General features: G+C 32.2%; 1 protein-coding gene across 9 annotated transcripts in view; it reads right to left on the reverse strand.

Annotated features, from left to right (window-relative positions):
- ninaC (STKc_myosinIII_N_like and MYSc_Myo21 domain-containing protein ninaC) overlaps window positions 1–23,226 on the reverse strand; it is a 142,314-nt gene that overhangs the window by 8,586 nt on the left and 110,502 nt on the right. For 8 of the 9 annotated variants that reach the window (XM_081760126.1, XM_081760143.1, XM_081760178.1 and 5 more), the window contains 8 exons: window positions 21,917–22,066; window positions 20,534–20,685; window positions 16,057–16,131; window positions 14,005–14,070; window positions 12,318–12,448; window positions 5,573–5,754; window positions 5,183–5,292; window positions 2,890–3,187 (listed from right to left, as the gene is read on the reverse strand). In XM_081760126.1, coding sequence (XP_081616252.1) covers window positions 2,890–3,187; window positions 5,183–5,292; window positions 5,573–5,754; window positions 12,318–12,448; window positions 14,005–14,070; window positions 16,057–16,131; window positions 20,534–20,685; window positions 21,917–22,066 — 1,164 coding nt within the window. The remainder of the gene's footprint in view (window positions 1–2,889; window positions 3,188–5,182; window positions 5,293–5,572; window positions 5,755–12,317; window positions 12,449–14,004; window positions 14,071–16,056; window positions 16,132–20,533; window positions 20,686–21,916; window positions 22,067–23,226) is intronic. The other variant, XM_081760134.1, reaches the window with a different exon arrangement.

The following is a 23,226-nucleotide window of genomic DNA, read 5'->3' on the forward strand; positions in this document are numbered from 1 at the left end:
AAACTATCCACTTTGTTAAATGTATTATTTGATATTTTAATATAGTCATAATTTACAGTTATTAGATCACTTCGAACTTCCATGTATTTAGTTTTATCTTTATTTACTTGTATCCCATGCCCCTGCAGGCGTTTAATAAAATATCTGCATTTCTTTCTATTGTCCTTATACCACCCCCTATCAGATTTACATTAGCATAAGCCATAACCTGGTGAGCGTCATTCAGTTCCAAGCCCTTGTTGGTATTTTTATTTTTCTTATAGCGTATTCTAGAACAAAATTGAACAATAACGGAGACAATGTATCTTCTTGTTTCAGGCCATTCTCGGCTTGAAAGCTCATGGAAAAGTACTTTTCTACGTGGACTTTACTTTGGGGTTCATTTAAATATATCGTAATTGATCTAACTAGCTTTTTCGGTATTCTAAATTCTGTAACAATGTTATTTAAAGTTTCCCTCCTAACCGAGTCGTAGACCTTCCTAAAATCAATAACTAATTGGTATGCTAGGGTATTGTATTCCCATTTCTTTTCGAGTGTTTGTCAAAAGGTAAATATCTTGTTGATAGTTGATCGATTCCGCCTAAACCTGCGCTGATAATCTCCAATAATTTCATCTGCGTATGGGGTCAATCTTGCTAATAGAAAGTTTGAGAGGATTTTATAGGATGTTGACAGAAGAGAGATGTCGCCTTTCTTGTGAATTGACACAATGACTGATTCTTTCCACTCTTGTGGCAATTCTTCCTTGTTCCAGATAAGGAGAATGAGTTTATGTATCTCGTTCCTCAATTTTTCCCCTCCAGCTGAAATTAATTCAGCAGGAATTTCGTCTACACCAGGAGATTTGTTTTTCTTTAATTTCTTCATAACAATTTCTATTTCTGCTCGGTTAGGCTCTGGAATATATATAATTCTGTTGTATGCATTTCACTTTCCCCACGTTTTTTTATTCTGCGTGTTGAGCAAATATGTTAAAGAAATTTTTCCATCTATTCAAAATATTATCCGTATCCGTGAGTATTATGCCGTCCACTCCTATAATATATATGCTCGAGGTTGATAGCCTTTATTAAATTCGTTGCTGCCTTTATACATGTCCCGAATGTTTTTGTTTTTACTATTATCTTCAAGTTCAATAATTTTACCATTCAAAAAATCACGTTTCTTTGATCTAAAAGTTTGAAAGCTTCCCATCTAATATCAACAAACATTTTTTCTATCCTTTGGATTTTGACCAACGCAGTTTTTGCCACTTTGCTAATTTAATGCATTCCTGGTCGAACCATGTCTTCTATGTGTTTCAGCGTGCCCCAATTTTTATTTTGTTGAAATTTTAATAGTATCCTTAATTTTAACCCAACAACACTAGTGCATCCCAAACTTTCTAAAACCGAGAATCTATTCGATACTTCAATTTGATATTCCTCTCTCACCTGTCTCCCCGACCTTTTGTTAAAAATTAATTAAACGTATCTGTTTTCATTAGGTGAAGATTTCCTTTCCTTAACGATAATCTCTTATAATCGATGCTATCAGGTAATGGTCAGTATTACAGTCAGCTCCTCTAAACGATCGAACATCAATTATGCCAGACTGTCTTCATGTGTCTACTAAAATGTGATCAATGTATTATTATTATTGTATTATTATTATTATTATTATTATTATTATTATTATTATTATTATTATTATTATTATTATTATTATTATTATTATTATTATTATTATTATTATTTCATTTGATATACAACTATACTACTTATGAATATCACGATGTGGAAATTTTGAACTCTTTATGGTAAGATTTTTGAATGTTGCAGAGTTCACGAATCTAACGCCGTTGCCATTACTTTACTTATGCAGACTTTCATTCCCCATAATCCGTTTGAAAATTTCCTTTCGTCCTACCTTCCATTGAAATCCTCTAATAGAATTTTCATATTACATTGCGATAGTTGGTCAAATACCCGTTCTATTTCGTCTTAAAAACTGTCTTTTATATAGTCATCCTTATTTTCTGTTTGAGCATGTACATTTAGAACAATAATATCGCATCACCGACCTAATTTTAAAATAACTATTCGCAGCTAAACTCTATATCTAGACACCTTCTCCTTGATCCGCAATCTAAGGACACGTCATGCTGTGGTGACAGAAACCCACATTACACAGGCTACAATATACACTATATACCAGTATTAAAATAAATCAGTGTATTACTAATGTACTGACAGAATGTAAGACTATAAATACAGTAGATGTAAATATGATTCATTATTCGGGGATCGAACCAGAAACTGCACGCATCAGAAGTAAGCGCTCTACCACTGAACCAACGTGCTCCTTCAGTTATTCTGCTCCAAGTATGTAGTGCTGCAGTAAAGATTTATTTCCACATATTGAATTTTACTAAATTTGAATATATGGAACCTAATTTAAAAACAATTTTTTTCATAAACAATTATCTGAAAATATTATATTTTTCTTATCTCCTAAGATAGAGATTTTCTGTCATTATTGCTTGAACGAAATATTGCTAGTGTTAGTAAATTGTGATCCTCCTTTTTGTGATTCTATCAGTTATGTTTCTCTTGATAATTTTTCTTACTAGAGAATGAAATCTAATTTTGAAGTTGTTGCATTGCGTGTAATAATACTTACATATTGTTGCATTATAATTAACTAAAAACAAGAATGAAGTAGGATCTCCTTCATTGTTGCAAATGACTTTCTTGTGCACCAAATGTCAATATTTAATATACTGTTGTTGTACTTTCTATTTGATCATTCACGGTTATACTTATTTTTTTAGCTGTTTATAAACACTTAAATAAATAAATATTATTGCTAATACAGCAGGTTAGCAATTTTCCCATAACAACTTACTTTTTACAATTTTCATCATCGGCAGTAGAGAATTCCCAGGATGTATCTTTTTCAACTTCATCATCATTCTGTTGTTCTTTTGCCTTTTCTTGTGGCGTTGATTGAAGAGGTTCAACACTCGAGGAATTATCGCCATTCGATTCATCATTTTCTTCGTCTGGCTCTTCTTCCTCGCACAAAGGATCACGATTAAATGCAAAATCGAAAAGCTTTTTGTTACTTGCATTATATTTCATTTTTTTATTCTCTTCACGTTTCGTTATATGTATGGGACTTGTCTGTACCTCACAATCTCGTACTGGAAATAGATTAGCACAATAGGATAAAAATATAATATTAAATAATAAAACATATATAAGTTAGTATCTTACTTATAAGTAAATAAGATGTTTAAAAAGACTTAAAAGGAAGAAAAGGTTAAACATTTTGTTTTAACGAGTCTTCTACACCTAATAATACATAAGTTCTTTTAAGAGATGAATTTTGTTATTTTAGTAAGATTATATAACGTCAGTAATCTGAACACCTGTGTTTTATATTCTGAAATCCTAAAGAAGATAAAGGCTCGATTGACACGCGTCAGCCCTGACAATGGAGCCCCTCCTCTTCTCCATGTCAACGCTAGACCCCACACCAGCAAACTGGTCATCGACGCAATATTGAATCTTGGATACACTCTTCTACTACACCCCACATACAGCCATGGTCTTGCAACCAGTGACTTTTACATTTTTTTCTAAACTGAAAGAATACCTTAAGGGTATCCATTACTCATCAGATGAGGACGTGCAGCGTGCTGTATGATCGTGGTATCGCTCTAAAGATAAGGGTTTCTACCGTGACGCCATAGAAGGATTGGTCGCCGTTGGAGCAAGTGCATGCAAGTAGATGGTGACTATGTGGAGAAGTGATGTTCCAGAACTAAAGCGTAGATATTAAGGTACACATTACTTTTCATTTAATTAAATTATGTTTACTATAACTCGAGATATTAATCAACAGGCAAAACTTTTCATCCCACCCTCGTACAACTGATATTGCAGTTGTAGTCTTTATGTTCAGCTGTTCAGATTAAATACTTAATAAGTTAAATTATCTTCTTGCTCACTCGTTCAGGGCGTAATTTTCTAAATTCGAGCAAATTAATGCAAGGAATATATCAGGTGTATCAAATCCTCATAAACAAAATCCTATACCTTTACATATTCCTTCTCTGTCTCACTATACAAGTATCAGAATATGTTTAAAAGCCTTAGTACGAATTCATGCAATGATGTTCTAAGTTTTTGTCAGAAGAATGAATAAGTAAATAAATAAATGGAATAAATCGCTCTCCTCCCTTGAATCTGCCTGTCATCTTGAATTTACCTCTCACGGGAGGAACATACAAACAAAATGAAAACAATTTTCGTATTCTGAACATGAAAAATCCACCATATATAAAATTCCCTCTCTTTATGTTAAAAATTGATTCGTTTCTTTCCGTTTGCCTTCTATATTAATTTACCCCACACTTGTAAACTTATAAAAGTAACGCTGGTGATTAAGGCATTTGTAGTATATATATATGAAAAATTTTGTGCTATTTTTACAACGATTCTCAAAATTCTTCCCTTCCTTCTCCTCCATCCACTGTATTTATTTTCCCCCTTTTTGTGAAGGAATTTTTAAAATTCGTACAAATGAATTCAACATTTGTTTATTGTGAATCAAAAAAATTCTCACATATAAAATTTTATGTTTACATTCTGTGGTTTAAACAAATGTCTCGCCCTCACAAGATCACAAAGCAGTAATTGAAATCCCTGGAGGATAAAATAGTCTAAACTCTATTGAAAGAAGACATTATAGTCATGAGTGTTACTATGCGTATATTAGTCCGTATACTATACCCATTTATAATTTTATAATTTCCCATTGAGCAAAATTACAGCGGCAACTAAAATGTAATTTTATTCTAATTCCAATTTTTATTATATATGAACTTTTCGTTCTATAGTTATAATCAATAATATGATTAGATAACAATATAACGTGAAGAATATAGAAGATTATAAAATAATGTAGGAAGAAATACAATAATACTTGTTACTTGGTAACTTTAAGTTGTAGTAAAGAAAACAGAATAATGAAAGCTTCAACTGTTATTTGATGTCATGATCATTTCTAGGTTAGTGTAACTTTTATTATTTTAATTTTTACTTTGTTATTATTAGTTTTATTATTTTTAAGTAACCTGGTAATTTTCTAATAACAAAATCATAAAAAGGATATCAAAAATATCTCCTTTTACCATTGATTTGTTCTTTGATTGTATCTTCGTCCTCATTCCATTGATATTTCCATTTTAGTGGTGCATCCCATGATTCTGTATCTTCACTGAAGCTCGTCGTGGATTCTCTTCTGGAAGGAATAGAAATTTCAACATCAGTGAATGTAAAAACACTAACAAGAAGATCATGTGTAGAACCTACTCCTGTACTTAACAGCTATCATGCAGCTTGTTGGCTATAGCAGCAAACGATTAGTTAGTTATCAGTGTATAAAAAGGTATTTGTTTACAAAGTCTTTAATCTTCCATATTCTTTGTGAATATTGTTTTGATATAGTTACTAAATATAATCCCAAAAATACGTATTGTATTATATTCTCATTCATTGATATTTATATGTAGTATTCTTACCCCTCAGTGAAAGTAGTTGTATCATAAAATGTAGTATCCATAAGTAAGAAAGGGAGTTTTCTTACAGTCGCTTTTGGCATTCCCAAAACAGCTACATTTGCATTTTCTTGGATACTTTCAAGGGGTATTGTTTCATTACAAAACTGCAATCCATTCATGACGTGCTGGCTATACAAATGAACCTGTAAGAAGTAATGAACATATCTAGTAAAAATATTGTAATTATCTAAGATGCTCTCGTGAGTTGAAATGTTTATTTTAATATAGAGGCAAGAAAAGATCTCTAAAAAATATATATATTATATAGTAACAATAGCTAAATGATAAAATAGTATTTACTAATCTAAGCAGCATAATGACAGATTTATATGATGCAATTAATCGAATAAGTACAAACAATAAAACAAAACAAAATAAATAAAAGTTAATATAGTTTCTTTGAGATTATTGTTATTTGATAATTACTCACGAGTAAACTAATTCATTTTAATCTTAAGACTGATATATATGTGACAATCTTCGTAACTATTACTATTTATCTTTCTATTCCTTTATATCTCTATTAATAGTTTGTATTTTGTGTTACCTATATTCTATCGGCATTACTCATGTTCTTCCATTTATTAATTATTTTACATTTATGTCCTTATTATACTTTTCATTTTTATTTATTTTTATTATTTTATTTATTTATTAGCAAACTCTCCAATTACTTCTACTATGGATATATAAATGTTTGAAGTAGAATATAGTGGAAGTACTTATTAGTGGATGATTACCATAAATAAAATAGGTTTTACTACTGCGGTTTGTAACATTTAGAAAGTACTATTTCATACTGTAGGACAGGCCTGTCCATGAATTGGCTCCCGGAGCCAAAGCGTGAGCGGGCACGAGCGAAGATAAGAACAGGTGAGCACAGGTGCTGCTAGCTTCGCTTCTTCCACTGCATCCGATAAGTGTTGCCAACCACACATGATGGCAAAAAACCTATGACCAAGCCTGGCCAGAAATTCGCACGATGATAAGCATTGAGCAGACGCAAGCGTGAAATGTGCAGGTGTGCTCTCCCCCTCCCCATTTCGAAAGCAGTGACGCGAAAACACTGCAGGAAATAAAATTGGTACGTTTTTTGGTTGAGGAAGACGCATGATAGAGGTTACAGTTAGCGTTGAAGTAACTAACAAATGAACAAGAAAGAAAGAAAGAAAGAAACTAATATTAAACATGTCATCTTACAGACGTAAAAACGACTGCAAAAATCGGAAACGAATTGTTTCAGACCTTTTTAGCTTGCTTACACAATTCGTGACGTTGTATTACATTAGCACTCGGTCTGTAATTTGTCATTCGCTTCACGTTTGCTAAGTTGTAAACGCCTTTCGTTGCTAGATTGATAGGAGAACGACGGGAGGTTGAAAATAATAATAATAATAATAATAATAATAATAATAATAATAATAATAATAATAATAATAATAATAATAATAATAATAATAATAATAATAATAATACGCATTATTATTATTATTATTATTATTATTATTATTATTATTATTATTATTATTATTATTATTATTATTATTATTATTATTATTATTATTATTCGGACCAAAGAGGGATGAAAATGGGGATTGGAGGAAATTCATAACTAGGAATTGCATAGTTTATACCGCTCACCTAACATTATTAGGGTTATGAAGTGTAGAAGGCTCAGGTGGGCAGGCCATGTAGCCAGAATGGAAGAAATTAGAAACGCTTTCATAATTTAAACTGAAAACCCAATTGGAAGAAGACCACTAGGAAGACCTAGGCGTAGATGGGAAGACAATATTAAGATGGATCTTGCAGAAATAAGAGTACAGAGTAGAAACTGGATCCAGTTGGCTAAGGACATAAGTTAGTGGAAATATTTTGTAAACGCGGCATTGAACCTTCGGGTTCCATAGACCATAGAGTTAGTTAGTTATTATTATCTAAAAGAAATGTTCAAATGTTGTTAAGAGACAATTACACAGAAGAACCGAGTTTCGACCAAACACTAATTTGCCGGAAGGAAATTCCAGTGCAGTCCAGCCTACTTTAAGCGTTATCCGTGCAACCCACGTTTCATGTTCAAGACATTGGGAATAATTGTTCGTATCATTCAGTTGGAACGTTTCCTTTCGAATTTACGCTATTACAGTAGACCTACGCTATTACAGTAGGCCTACGCTATTACAGTAGGCCTACAACATTGTGACTTTCAAAATCAGTCAGTAACTATCGAAGAAAGACAAGCGTGTAGCTTCAGTCGTTGAAATGATTTAACATTCTTTTTCACTTTTAACAAGCCACCGGCAAGCAACCAGCCAGGGACAATACATTTTTCCTTATTAAAAAGACACTCCTTGTTAAAAAAAAAAACAAAAAAAAAAAAACTAATTGCAGTCACTAACGGTCACACTTAAAAATGGAAAATCTCTTTGGCTCTCTTAATATTTTGTTTGATTCTTTGCGATCAAAGTAACTTTAAAAGTGGAGTAAGAAATACTATTCTTCCTATTGATAGTGTAATAGTGGCTTCTAATCTCCACAACCAACCCCTTGCTAAGCCTATTCGTACACACATACATGCATAAGCTAATTTTCTGGAGATATACTTAGATAATTACAAACAAGTGCTACAGTTTTTTCTTATCAACAGATTATCTCTTTTCCTAAAAAGCGAAACAACATAATATAACAAACCCACACTCGGATATAACAAACCCACATCCCTCTTTAACAAAAGGAAAGAAAAAAGAAGAAAAGGAACGTACATAGTTTATCATTTGATTGCTGTTACAAGTTTGTATTGTCTATAGTTAACGGTTACCACATTGTAAAAAAACACTTTACACTAAATGGCAATCAGTTACCATACATACTTTTTTTTTTTTGGTAAGCTAGTGATTACCGCCAAGGTTGACAACACTTCCGCTCCTCTAAGGACAAAACCCGAAGATCCACGAAGCACGAACAATGGTATTTGCTCGTAGAATGCTCGTGAGCGTTCACGAGGAAAGTTTCCACTATCTGCTCGCCGTGGGCAGGGCTGCTGTAGGACTAGTTCTGACATGGAATCAAACATGGTATCAACATGCTTTAGGTCTAATTTTATTTAGTTCATTGACAACTTAAACTTGAGTTTATTTCACAATATACAAAATCTGGTGTAATTTCATATAAGAAACCCAGCGACGCAACTAGGCTAGTTGTCGCCCGGGACAAGAACTCGCCTTCGCGCCCTTCCCGCTCATCCCACACCTGACCAACAAAACCAAAAGGGTCTCCGACTACACCTTATATGGCATCACACAGTAATTCTTCTATTCCAGTTTTTCTTCAAGTGGTAAAGATTGATTTCAAAATTGCAGTACATAAATTAATTTTTAGTACAAGGTAAAACACCAAACTAATTTGTATTTGATTGCCAAATAATCTGAGAGTAGCATGTTGGACATATTCTTATAGTCTTATCATAACAACTGCAAATCACAACGTTTTTGGAATTATATTGGGATGTGCGTATGTGTATAATGAATTAACAGTCAGAATAGAATATTTAATTATGACAGTCAAGTTGCTGTCTCGAGTATTGTACTCGGACATTTGGAGATCTCTTAAATCAACGCAAGTTAAATTAAAACACAAAATGCTGGAACTAAAATTTAACTTCGCGGGCTCTTTTCGCTGCAAAGATTTCTTACAATGTCCTCAAAAGATAGCTTTGATGCTAACTTATGATCTAGAAATATGATCTAATGTTGGTGTCATTGATGTCCTGTTAAGTTTCTGAATTAATTTTTTTTATGATCTTTAGTTTGCTAAAACTCTTTTCCTTGCCTTGTTGTAAAAATAACCCAATTTTGCGCCCCCTAATCCGTCGCTGGCACAAGCCTCATTTGTCCCCCATTAATTACGTCACTGAAGAAACCGAAGGTTCTGAGTTAAAAACGCTGCATAGTATTTCCTAAACACATCATTCAGTAATTAATAATTATTCTAAATCAGAAATTACCTTGATTTTCAGGTTTACACAGCAAACTTTTCTTTAATATTCCAATGTAGATGTGAACTCTGTCCAGGTTAGTATTGATTTTGTTATTTTTTTGGTTTATTGCATAGTTTTCGTCATTTGATATTACTTAATTATCACACAAAATTAGATTTTAAATTTTCAAACTTATTAATATAATGCTATTCTATTTGTTGTATATCTTAAATAATGCATACTTTTCTGTCCAGAGTATATATTTATTCATTAAAATTAAAATAAGTCGTAACAGTTTTAATAACTTAACGTTATCTTCATCAGATGTTAACTAGCAAAAGTATCTTCTTAATTGTTTCATTTTATAATTTTAAATTTTTAATATGTAACACTTAAATATTGTTACAATTTACTGTTTTATTTTAAATTTTTAGTATAACTGTTTTTTCTTCAATGTTCTACCATATACTTTTTTTTTTAAATTTCTCTTAATATCTTTTCGTGTCCGTGATTTTTATCCTTCCATTTTTTCTAACAATCATGTATTTGAAGTTCATTTGTCCAGTTAATTAATCTTTCACTTCTTTCTCTCTTAATCCTTTGCGTTTCTTTCCATTTTCTTATTATCGTTCTATTCTCTTTTACTAGACCTTGGACCCCTTTCCAATCTATATCATGTTCTGTTTCTTTTACATGTTTGTATATGGCGTTATTCTCTCTTTTAAGTTCCTATGTTGTTTTACTCATTCTTTCAGCTTTCTTCCTGTTTCTCCACTGTATATCATGTTACAATGTTTACACTTCACTTCATATACTACTCTTTCATCTTCTTCATTTATGTCCTTCTTCCTATTTCTCATTGTCTTAACCACTTCCAGGATTCTACGTCCTCCTTTTCTGTATGTGTTCACACCTCCTTTTCTTAATAAGGTCTTCAGCATCTTTGTCTTTTTCCTATTGCTCTCTATTCCATGCCATTTTCTCTTCTCTTCTCTTCCTTTTTCCATTTTCTTCTTCCTCTTTCCGTTTTCTTTACGTTTTCTTCTATGATGCATCAAAATTCTTTGATTCTTTTCAAATCTTTTTATATAAAATATAACCTCATGCTAAAAACTGATATAGAAAGCATTTCAAGAAAAACGAATATGCTTTAATATATAATAGTATATCAAGACGTAGATATTGAAAAATTAAGCTTTGCCTAACCTTCGTATAGTCAAAAGTTAATCAATTAATAAATAATACAATAAATAATAATAATAACGCTATTAATTTTACCTTTTCCATTATTATGGACATTACTATGAGAAAAACTTGTCATATATTTGCCTTTCACAATTGACTTTCAATCATAAACTTTGATCTCATGACGATTTTTTTTATTATTAATTTCAAACATTAAATAGAACAGTGGTTCTTTCTAGTGTCGAAGAAAAGCGAAAAACACCACGATGAAGGTAAAAAGTAAGGTATTTCAAACAGAATTGCTGTTGCTGGGGATTTCAAAACAATCTCCATGCCATGGGAAAATGAAATGAAATGAAATCTTTCAGTTTAACGTCCCACGAATATACCATTTAGGCTAAGGGAGACGGATGATTAAAGCAAGATAATGAATGGTGATGAAATAATTGATGGAATAAGAATGTGGGAGGAAAGGGGAGTACCTTTAGAAAACCTACGAACACGATGTTGCCCACCACAAACTTATATGCCCGGGTATCGTATCAGGGACCCTACGCACCAGAGATAAGCGCTTGTCACTGAGCCACTGTACCCACTCTATGTCAAGAGGAAAAAACAATGACTGTAGTGATTGAGCCAGGACTCAGTTAATCTTTATCCTGATTCCACCTAGAGTAGTGCTACAGTACAAAATCAACGATTGATAAAGTTAGAATTATTTAGGTTTGACAAAAAAAAATCACTAACATTATAATTAATTTCTTCTTTTATTAATTTCTCCTTATAATGAATTTCTCCTAATTTCATTTTATTGGCTTTAACTCACTTCTGTGTTCTGCTGTAGTTTATATGTCTGGATTTTCTCAATTGAAGACAACCATTTTTCGAATTCCGACGTAAAAACTTTTTCATTTAAGTATGGTGCGCTTGTCATTCCTATATATATCGAATACTGCCTTTCGTATGCTCAAGAATATATTTCGGCTGTCTGAAATTACTCATTATATAATAATAAATAATAAATTCCTCATTCTGGCTTTTCGAAGGTGTAAAAGTTCACTTTGTGTAGTCAAGATTTTACTTCTGCTTTTAGTTAACTCAGAATACAAGGCTTCCTCTCCACTTTTAGCAGAAAATTCTTTGTTGTTTGTGCGGGCGCATACTTACAAAGAATTTCTAACATTCGTCAAACATTTTTTCACAGTGCACCACTTATATTCACTATTCTCACTTGTTGACACGCTATCTGAATTATTTGATTTTTTTCATGATGTAGAGGTCGATTTATGATCCACAAAACAACACGTGATTAAGCTTGTTTTCTTTTCACCTATTTCTTGAGTGTCTACTTTTTCCGTTGTTTTTTTAACTTTTTTTTCATTATTTGTAATTTGAAGTCTCTCTATAGAAAATCGAAAATTAATAATTAAAAGTAAATTTTTGGAACATATTAAATAAACAGCCATCCTGTATAATAATAGCAATATTCATATTACTTTTATTTCAAAAAAAAAAAAAAAAAAAAAAAAATTACACAATACTAACCTGTTGTGAGAAATAAACAAAGTCTTGTTGTCTTGCAGCTCTGTAGAGAAGTAAAATATGAAACATTGTCTTTGTTTTCCATTTCTTAGCATATGGTCGTATAAATGTAGCAGTTTCTTCATCCAGCTTTCCTGAAGCAATAAAGAAATACAATAGTAATGAATTTAAAAAGACATAAAGTCATAAGTTAAAGATGTTACAAGCAGTGATGAGCAACCTTGTATGGTTCACCATATACGATTACCTGCAGAGATATAAATACATCTAAAATGCTCAAACTTCCAGAATTTACTCTTTTGTTACGCCTCTGCTTGATTTTGGATCTCTTCTGATGTATAATATCTGCATCTTAATTATATGATAGATATCTATGTAGACACCATTTAGTCGTCAATCCCATGTATTTGAGAAAGGGTGGAAACTCTTATGTTACAAAACATAGTAGAGATGTACTGTATATCTTTTCAAAATGTTGAAGAGTGTGTTTGACAAAAGAGACAAAATACTTAGTATTTTATTAAAAAGGCCCGTGAAGTTATTCACTCATAAACCTAATATATTGTAATATTTTCCATAAGTAGAAGCTTTGCTTTGTATATACTTAAACACAAAATGAACTATTTGCTGAGCAAAACAATATATTCACATAAAAAACTACATACGTGTTACAGTTTCGCCAACTAACACATTGGCTTCATCAGACATTATCTATAGTCTATATATACAGATAGTCTATATATATAGACAGTGTCTGATGAAGCCAATGTGTTAGTTGGCGAAACTGTAACACGTATATAGTTTTATATGTGAATATATTGTTTTGCTCAGCAAATAGTTTATTTTGTGTCTAATATATTGTGTTCATAGACATTTTGGTGTTCATTTTTTTTACTACTATAACGGAAAAGAATAAAATTATACATAAATAAGTAGAAAACCGTTGCACACTTATATATATGACAAAAAAAACCTAAGCAGGTATTTGCACTCAGCAGTAAGTGTTCCACCTAGATACCAAAATCAATAAAGATAAATTTAATGAAAAGAACATTAATAACTCGATGACAGTTGTGAAAGAAAACTATAGAATAAATATTACTAGGGCTCGCATAAAAATAAATTATAATAAACTTTTAAATTGTAAATACATAATTATAAACAAAATATGACTAACCGCAGGAATTCCTCATGTGTAGCAATATTGCTATATTACATACAACACCATGAACACTTCCTCTTGTATGTCGTTAGTTTGTATATTGTGAATTTTATACGAAAATACTTCATGAGAAGCTGATTCAATGAACAGTGTACGGGAAAGACTATCATATATATATATATATATATATATATATATATATATGAGAGAGAAATGATATTTTAGAAGCAAATAAAATGAAAGAAAAACATTAATTGGAGTATTTTTAAAAGGAAATTATATAACTTTGAAATTAAACATAATATTAATAATGAATTATGAAGTGTATGTGAGATTAATGTATTGCTATTGTTATGAAACGCATAGCATCAAAATTTTCATATCACGGAAGTTTCATCATATGGCATAAACTAATGTTACGTAAGTCTCATTAAATTTTTACTTTCTCACTAAATAGAAACAAGTCGAAAATGTAGTTTTGTCAATCATCACATTTCAATCACAAAGGTAGTACAGAAACTCACTCACCTGCATCTTTACCCTGAGTTTTTATCAATGGACCGTATTTCTTTCTTGCTACAAATCCGCGAATTCCTGAAAATACATAATAGGGATGTCTATTAGTTGATAAAATAGAGTTTTTGTATTACTAATGTTTCATCTGCCCGTATCTTAGGAATTTCTGTTCGTCGCGATTTTATTGTCAACTACAAATAGTGACAGCAAGATATACTTGTCATATTAATCCTTTGTAGTGTCCACAAAATACTAAAATTGGCTCTATGAAGAACTATGAGATCTAGTTAAATGTCAATGATTATCAGTTATTGTGAGCCAGTAAATTTACGGATTAATTTGTGGCGAATAAATTTACTTAACGTAAATACTGTCACGTTTGAATATAACCTTTGTATATTGGTAAATACATTAAATATATGCAGTCGTTGACTTACTACCCGTTATTCAGGTTAGGTTAGGTGGTTATTATTATCAATGATCTATAGTAATAATATGAGAAATAATAACAGTAATAACATCATAATGATAGATACACCACTAATATAGAAAAACTAGTACTAGTAAGATTATAGAAATAGAAACACTTTTGTATATAAAAATAGGGAATACTGATAGAATGTAATGGAGCCTAAGTCTTCGGCTCACGATTGATCAAAATTGTATCTTATACGGTACTGTATAGTGGATTACCGTAACTATCAGGTCGATTTGCGACTAAATCACCTTAGGACTGCGCACTCTGAATTGAAATCGGTCTTAAGTCGATGAATATCAATCGCACTTCGAATTCATTAAAGCAGTTTGTCGTGAAATGCAAATAAGAAATTATTAGACCGAGCACAAAATCTATTGGCTATTAAGAATTTTTATGGATGTCAGTATGCATATATTGTACGTAAAAATAAAACATAGGACACACACACACACACCAAACAAGTGGTAACTATGTTGCGTATAAAATTCAATATATATATATATATATACAGGGTGTTAATGAACTATACCGACAAACTGTAAGAGGTGATTCCTCACATCAAAATAAGAGAAAATGTTCATATGGACCTGTGGTTAAAAGTGCATATCCAAATTCGCAAAAAAGCTAAATTTCAATAAACCCTATTTCGAATTCCAGAAACTGTGGATGCTGGTTATTATCATCGTAAAGGAAGCCACGCATACACAATCCAAATGTGCATATTTCATCAATTGTCAATAGGTGCAGAGGGTATTACCTACATTGTGTAATTCTTAGATATGCTCTCAGTAGAGTTTTCAGATATAACCTGATTTCAAAAAGGGTCCAAAGTAGGCAGGAGGTAAGCCTTGACAAAATGGACATCCAATGCTTCGGAGGGAAGTCGGAAGTATAGGAACCTCCAGCTTCATGTCTTTTTGTGTTCGGAATAACGTGTGATGCGATGTATTTCAACAAGGTATATTTCACGTTTTCTTCACTTATACGCGTGAAAGAAAACATTGCAGTACGCGTTTTCCCGAGTACGAGAGACCGTGCTGCTGACGATCATTAACACTTCCGACATCGCGTCAAAGGATTTTGTGTTCACTGCTATCAAGGCTTATCCTTTGCCTACCTTGGACCAATGTTAAAGTCAGAACATACCTGAAAATTCTGTTGATGGCATGGCTGAGAATTTCATCCTGCAGGGAATATTCTGTATACACATTGAACATTAATGAAATATGCATTTTTAGATTGCGTATGCGTGACTTCCTTTACGCTGATACCGGCCACCATACACTGTCTCTCGAATTCAAATTAGAACCTCTCGAAATTTGGCTTTTTCGCGATTTTGGACATCCCTAGCTCTGAAACTATGCACTTTTCGCCATAGGCCCATATGAACTTTTTCTCTATTTTGATGTAAGGAATCACCTCTTACAGTTTGTCGGTGTAGTTCATTAACATCCTGCATATATATATATATAATTATTCGTTACTATTTACCAACTTTTAATAATTAATAATGTTAAGATAGTAAAGACTAGTGTTACTATTAATTTGTTAATTTAAACATCAAGAACATAAAGGTATTAACTTACTGCTCTGAATAATAATAGCCGCAAGTTCCGGATTCATATCAGGTTTGTCTGCAAGGCGATCCTCTAACTGATTATCTGAAAATAACATTATATCCTTAATTTAACAAATCAATCATAAAACGATAAGAATATATTTATTTATTTATTTTAAAAAAATATATTAAACTTTTTTCCAATTAATTTCTAACATTACCAATGTAATCTCAGAATGCACAATATTAAGCCAGATAATTTGACGAGCTTGTGTATCAGTCAAAAATATATAGCATTTCCAAAGTCAACTTATATGTAATGTTAAACTTTTAAAATCCAGGAAGACGTTTCCGTTTCTACATTGTTACCTATTTGGTATTCTTTTGTGCAAATATCTTTACTCCTTAAATAACCATTCTAGAAGAAAGAAAAAAACAGATATACATAGCTTATCCCATTTAATAGTCATTAATAGTAGCACTATCAAACATGGAATTAAATAATATGAATAAATTAAATACGAAATAATCATGAGTATAGGAATAAATAAAAATATCAACAATATATAAATTCATTTTGTTTTAAAAAGAGACGCTTAGGAGGACATTAAAATTTTCATTGTTATATTGATTTAACAATGTTTAGAAGTTTACATGGTAACATCGTGCAAAATGAATTAGTAAGTATAACTTATTTCTATATATAAGTTTTAAAATATTATATTTCCTTTCTTTCATTTTAATATATTTGAGTGCAATACATTTATCACTTCTTTCTCAATCATTAAAAAGTAATTTGCGATATATATGATATATATCCAGCGATGGACGTAAAAGTTTATATTTCGTTATTCAAAAATGTACATAAGAAATGATTTCCCTGGTGGAAAATCTTTTGATAAAATTGATATACAACTTAGACATATTGCATTAAAATATTAATTTTGTGCCAGGAGTGCTCACTCGATAAATGGTACGTTCCCACAAAAAGTTTTAAATTGGTGTTTTAAAAGAAAACAAATGGAAAAATTGGCATGTTTTCTTTATTAGAAACAGAAAGGCGTGATTACAAAAGTTATGGTTCTAAACTATTATTTAGTGTGCACCAACGAAGGTCAACTGTTGAATAGTTCATAACCAGGGAAAATGTTTGTTGCACGAACTACGGACAACGTCAAGTTTCAATCGTTGGATGAACTAGGTTTAATCATGAACGGACGATTTTCGGTATTTAACTTCTTTCATCTTGGTTAGTTTATAGTAGCTGTGAATTTTGTTTGCAATATCTGGCAGTGATATCGACGATTTGAAAGATGTACACTATTTAGAAGACGTTATTCGTTTACAGCGAGTAATAAAAGATCACTGTAATCCTTTTGAGATAAAGATTTCGGGAACTGTGGTTTTGATGTCATTGGGAAAAGGCGAACAACAGTTTTCCTACATAAAGGTTGGTACATTATTTTAGACTTTATTGTGAAGATAAAACATACAGAAACTTGAAAGAAGTAATGAATCTAATTCAATTAAACTTTTTCATCTTTGATAATTTTAACGTACATAAATTATTCTTATAAAAATTATTTTTATATTTGGTCTAGGAATTAATTCGTGCGGTTGGTACGCACACATTGAAGCTGTAGTACAAACACAAAATACATAAATACCTTAAGAAAAATATTGTCCATCGCTAGCCACCACTTTCGCCCATCTGTCAGGCAATGTACGGATTCCGTGGCGAAAGAAGTCCTCATCCTTGGAAGCGATCCAGTCAGAGACCCATGTTTCGATATCTTCTGAAGAAGTAAACCGCTGTCCAATCAAATCGTTGTTCATGCAATCGAACAAGTAGTAGTCCGAAGGAGCAACGTCTGGTGAATACGGCGGGTGGGGTAAAACTTCCCATCCGACATTTTCTAAATAGGTTTTGACCGGTTTTGCGACATGTGGGCGAGCGTTATCATGTTGAACAATAAGTTTATCATGTCTGTTCTCCCATTCTGGTCGTGTTCTGGCCAGAGCTTGCTTCAAACGCATTAATTGTCGTCGACAACGTTCTCCATTCATAGTTTCACCCGGTTGCAGCAGCTCATAGTACACCACACCTTTCATATCCCACCATATGCACAGCATAACCTTTGCACAGTGAATATCTCGTTTTGGTTGTGATGGACCTGGTTCACCTGGTTTCACCCAGGCCTTTTTTCGTTTAGGGTTCTCGTAATGGATCCACTTCTCATCACCCGTAATAATTCGATGCAGAAACCCCTTTCTGCTCTGTCGTTGAAGCAGCAATTCGCAAATGGTTTTTCGTCTTTCAACGTCTCTGTCTTTCAATTCATGTGGAACCCAATGTGACATATTTTGAATCATTCCCATGGCTTTCAAGCGTTTGGAGACTGTTGTTTGATCAACGCCTAATGCTGCTGCAAGTTGTTCCTGCGTTTGACACGAATCCTGCTCGAGCAATGCTGTCAATTCTTCGTCTTGAAATTTTTTTGGCTGTCCAGCTCGCTCTTGGTCTGCCAAGCCGAAATCACCACTTCTAAACCGTGCAAACCACTTCTGACACGTTCGCTCAGCTAGAGCATGGTCACCATACACTTCCACCAAAATACGATGACTTTCAGTCGCACTTTTCTGCATGTTAAAGTAATGCAGCAGGACACCCCGCAAAAACACTTTATCAGGCACAAATTGCGCCATGTTCACTTAACTACAAACTGGTGTTGTTGACGCTTTAATCCACTGCCCTATACTACGAACGATACGCGATGACAGTGGTTTGCAACACATGTGTGGATACACGGAACTGTGGGACGCTCCGTTCGTTGCGCCATCTCTTGTCCACCCGCACGAATTAATTCCTAGACCAAATATAATCGAGAAATAAAAGTTATCTTTTTAAACATTAAACTTACTTTTTGGGTTGTTACAAAATTAATGCAGTATTTGAGTGATTTTCGATTTGACCATAGTTATAAAACTTGTTGTCTATATGCCTCGTTACGTACTATTTGCAAACTTACATTGTACTCTTTTTGGCTTATGCTATGTCAAAAAAAAAATCTGTTTTCCTCTATTTGCAGATCTGAGAAGGTAGGATGATTACAACACGATTTTCGGCATGAATTTAATATTTCTATGTATTTTAAACTCAACTATAACACTGCACATTTAGTTCGAAACGTTGATGTCGTGAGATAAAAGCAGTATGCAGACTTCATAGTTCAATGTTCATTGTGAAAATTCTCTTTTGAATACCATAGAAGATAAGGAAGGCCCCGTTTCTGCTGTTGAGACGCCAATTTAAATAAAGCAGGTAAGCAGGATGTTGTGAACAAACTCAATAATCATTCTATCGTCGTATCGTCGTATCGTCGTATTGTCGTATTTAGAGAAACTAGTAAAGGTAGAAAAGATTAAGATAAAGGTGTCACATGGATTGACACACACACAAAAAAAATCAGCGTTTTAAATTTTGCTCTACGCAGGTCATGCGAAAAAAGAAAAAGAAAAGATCCATTTCTCGATTGTATTGACATGCGATGGAAATAGATCTTATTCGATAAACACGACGTTCTGCGTAATGATTGGATCGCACTTATGCTTCTAGAACCTTTTCAAAGCTGATGTGCAAGTTTATGGTGACTGAGTGATAATCCGTAGCCGCAATGATCCACTACAGTCTCTTCAATTTTGGCCTATCTATTATGGCTGAGAGGTATTATCAAGAAATTGAAAGAATACGTAAAAAAATTGCAATGTTTATGTCTGGCATTGGCCAACAGGAAAAGTCCAATCATGTTACACAACAACAATGTGCATAAAAGACACTGCAGAAATTACACTCATTGGGATACGAAATTCTCCCTTATCCATCATGCCTTGCCATCTGTTCCAGGATATGGACAAGTTCTTGCAGGAACATGTCTTCAACCAAATCAGTGCTCAGAATGCCTTCGTCTTATTCGTTACAGACCGTTAAGCTACTGAGATAAAATAACCTTGTTTCTAGTTAGCAGAATTGTGTTGATAGTAATTTTGATTTCTATTAATACCATTCAGGTTCAGGCAAATTATGGCAGCTTGAACCTGCAGATTCAAAATACTGCATTAATTTTGTACCAACCAAATATAATGATGTAGATAATGAACAATATTAACTCGAGAATTTCCAGTGAATGCTTTCGATATATATATATATAAACGAAGTCCATAAATCAGTTAATTCGAAAGGACTGAAAACGTGGAAAATTTTCTTTCATTTTCAATAGTAACGCAGTAGCATTTTTTTTTCATTTTCCTAAAACTTTCGGCTTCATTTGTAAATATACGTTGCAAGTGTGAGAGAAATAGTGAAATCGTAACTAACAGGTTAGTAGACTTCACTATAATAATTATACATTTTCTTCTACAGTGCAACGCGTTAAATTATTTTAGTTGTTTACAACGCAATTGAACAACAACCGATAAATCAAGAATAAAGAATAAATTAATTATACCTGCGCCTGTTTCTTGCGTACCTGTACCAGTATCACTGATAACGGATTCTTTCTTGCTGAGACGTCGTTTGGTAGCAATATGACGTTTCGCTAGAAAGGTTCTTAACATAGCTTGAACTTTGACAATTTTCTTCACTTGAGTCTCATACAGCCTGAAAAATGTGACAAATTTATTAGAGACATAACAAAGTTCCTCGTAAGAGATTTAATATGAGACGGCTACAAAACAAGTTGGATGCTAATACAATATTCGGGGAGAATCTGGAATAGGCAATACTTTTATCACTCTAGTTTCACCAGTAGAAGGTATGATTGCATGTATTCATTAAAAGATAAATTTAAAGGCATATTTGATAAATAAGTATTTCTACATAAACTATGAAGTTTTAGCAGAGAACATTTAGAATGACATTGCATAAACAGTTGTTTATTAGACACAATTAATTTCACAAAATGTAGCAATATCTTGTGATGAACTTCTAACAGTCAATCTTATATGTTGTAATGCCGATATGTCTATAAACTCCTTCTAGAGTGTATATAAGAGTAAGATAGGCGTGAAACTTATATATGAAACTAAACCGATATCTTAGGAAAAGCCAATTATCTACAGAAAAATGATATGAAAGAAAATTAATATGTATATAAATATGGAATAAATTTTATAGAAACATAACAATATCAGTGATTTCTCTCTTGCTAAATTCTTACACAAATACCATTTATCTTCAATCAAAAAGAACTTGATGCAATACAGATTCTTTGGAATAGACACAATGAAACTTTTTGGAATTAAAAGAGGTTCATATTGATGTTCTTTACTACAAGATATATTACACTATTACTGACTAATTTTTCAAATGATATTAACGAAGACATTGAGGTTATTTTGGCTAACTACAAATTACATTAAATAATTTTAACTACGAAATATACATTGATCAGGTGAACATTGTACTATCTGAAAATTGAAAAAATGGAAAAACACAATTGATGTATTACTCAGAAGCCAAGTTCTTTATGCCTATTCTTTATTACAACAATAAACAGTATCATCATGGATTCAGTGGCAAAATTTGTACTAAGTACAGAAGTACTTTAACTGCCAACACACTGTATACAATTCGTAAGTGTACACTTGTTCACATCGTCGTACCACTCCGCTCTGCATTGTTACTTATTCCTCTAGTACGATTTCCTTCATCTAGATAAAGTTAGAAGTCATTACGCAATAAATACAAATAAGTCAATTTGCAAATGCTTTTCCCGCCTGTGGAGACATATACAATAAAATTACAAATTTACAACATTTTCCTGTCATGGTGTACGAACACTTGTATTATGACATGTAACGTACAAGTTGTGCAACAATGTTTGCTTTACCTGGACAAATATTCTTCATTGTAATAAGTGAGAAAAATTTTGTTTGTTCCAGTGGTCCATCCTTTCATTTTGAGTCGAATTAAAAGCAATCGACAGTTTTCCTTGCTAATGTCAACTTTTTCATCGAAATCGAATGCTAAAAATTTATATCTGAAATATGAAAACAAGATAAAACTATCAACTAAAAGTTGATCTAAAAGTACAGTATTACATAAAAATAACTGAAAATCGAAAACGGCAAAACGTTATACATTAAAAGAAGAAAAGTAAACTTGTTACGTTCTATACTTTGTCCTACCTGGAGTTAAAAGTTATATATATATATATATATATATATATATATATATATATATATATATATATATATATATATATATATATATATATTAACACTTATATACAATAACCAAGAGTAAAATAATGTGAAACTACAAATATTATAAATAATATGATATCTAGGAGTGCTGCTTTCATATTAATTAAGATTATAGCTGTTATTCCTAAAATGTACAGAGCTCCTTTGTGGCTAAGTGGTTAGCGTACGCGCTTTTGGCGTGGGAGACTCGGGTTCGATTCCCGGCGGGACTCATGTGTTCGGATTCTACGTTAATCAGTAGGTCCCGTCTCATATAGCCTCACTGCTGAAAGGGACGTTAAAATTCAAAATCAACTCAACTCTTAAAATATACAATATACAAATATGTTTAAAATTAAAAACTGCTCATTATTGTATTTTATTTTAGTAGCTTTTTATGTCATTCTTGTCACAGAAACTAAAATTTTCTTTAAGCTTATAGTATTTTCTTAATGTTATTTTTTTAAAAAAAGTTGATTAGCTCAGTAAATTTTTGACGTATGAAATAATTTAAATTGCAAAATCAATTAAATAGTTTTCTTAAGGCAAGGAGATGAATTACTTCTGTTGTGCAGCACGTAGAGATTTATATCATCCAGCTCTCACCACTGGTCTAGTGTTTAGTGTCGGGTTCGATTCCCGGTGGAATATTCTTAAAATTTGAACAAATTACGGTGATTCGGATTTTACCTTAAACTGTAGATCCACCACGTCTTATATATATATTCCTATTTGTGAGCATGTCCTCTATCCGGTAGTCTAAGAATCATGTCTCTAGCTTTACTAGAAGCTGCGTGAGAGCACTAGTTTCACTAATGAATAACATTAAAATGCGATTTACTCAAAACTAAGTTTTCTGAGTTCTGGCACTTTTGTAACCAGGGTGCGATATATTTTTATCGTACAGTTATTCTATTTTTTTTTTTTTTTTTTTGTAATTTAATTGTCTAATTGA

This window comes from Thermobia domestica, chromosome 1 (assembly GCF_964235325.1).
Source record: "Thermobia domestica chromosome 1, izTheDome1.hap1.1, whole genome shotgun sequence".
Classification (NCBI taxonomy): Eukaryota; Metazoa; Arthropoda; class Insecta; order Zygentoma; family Lepismatidae; genus Thermobia; species Thermobia domestica.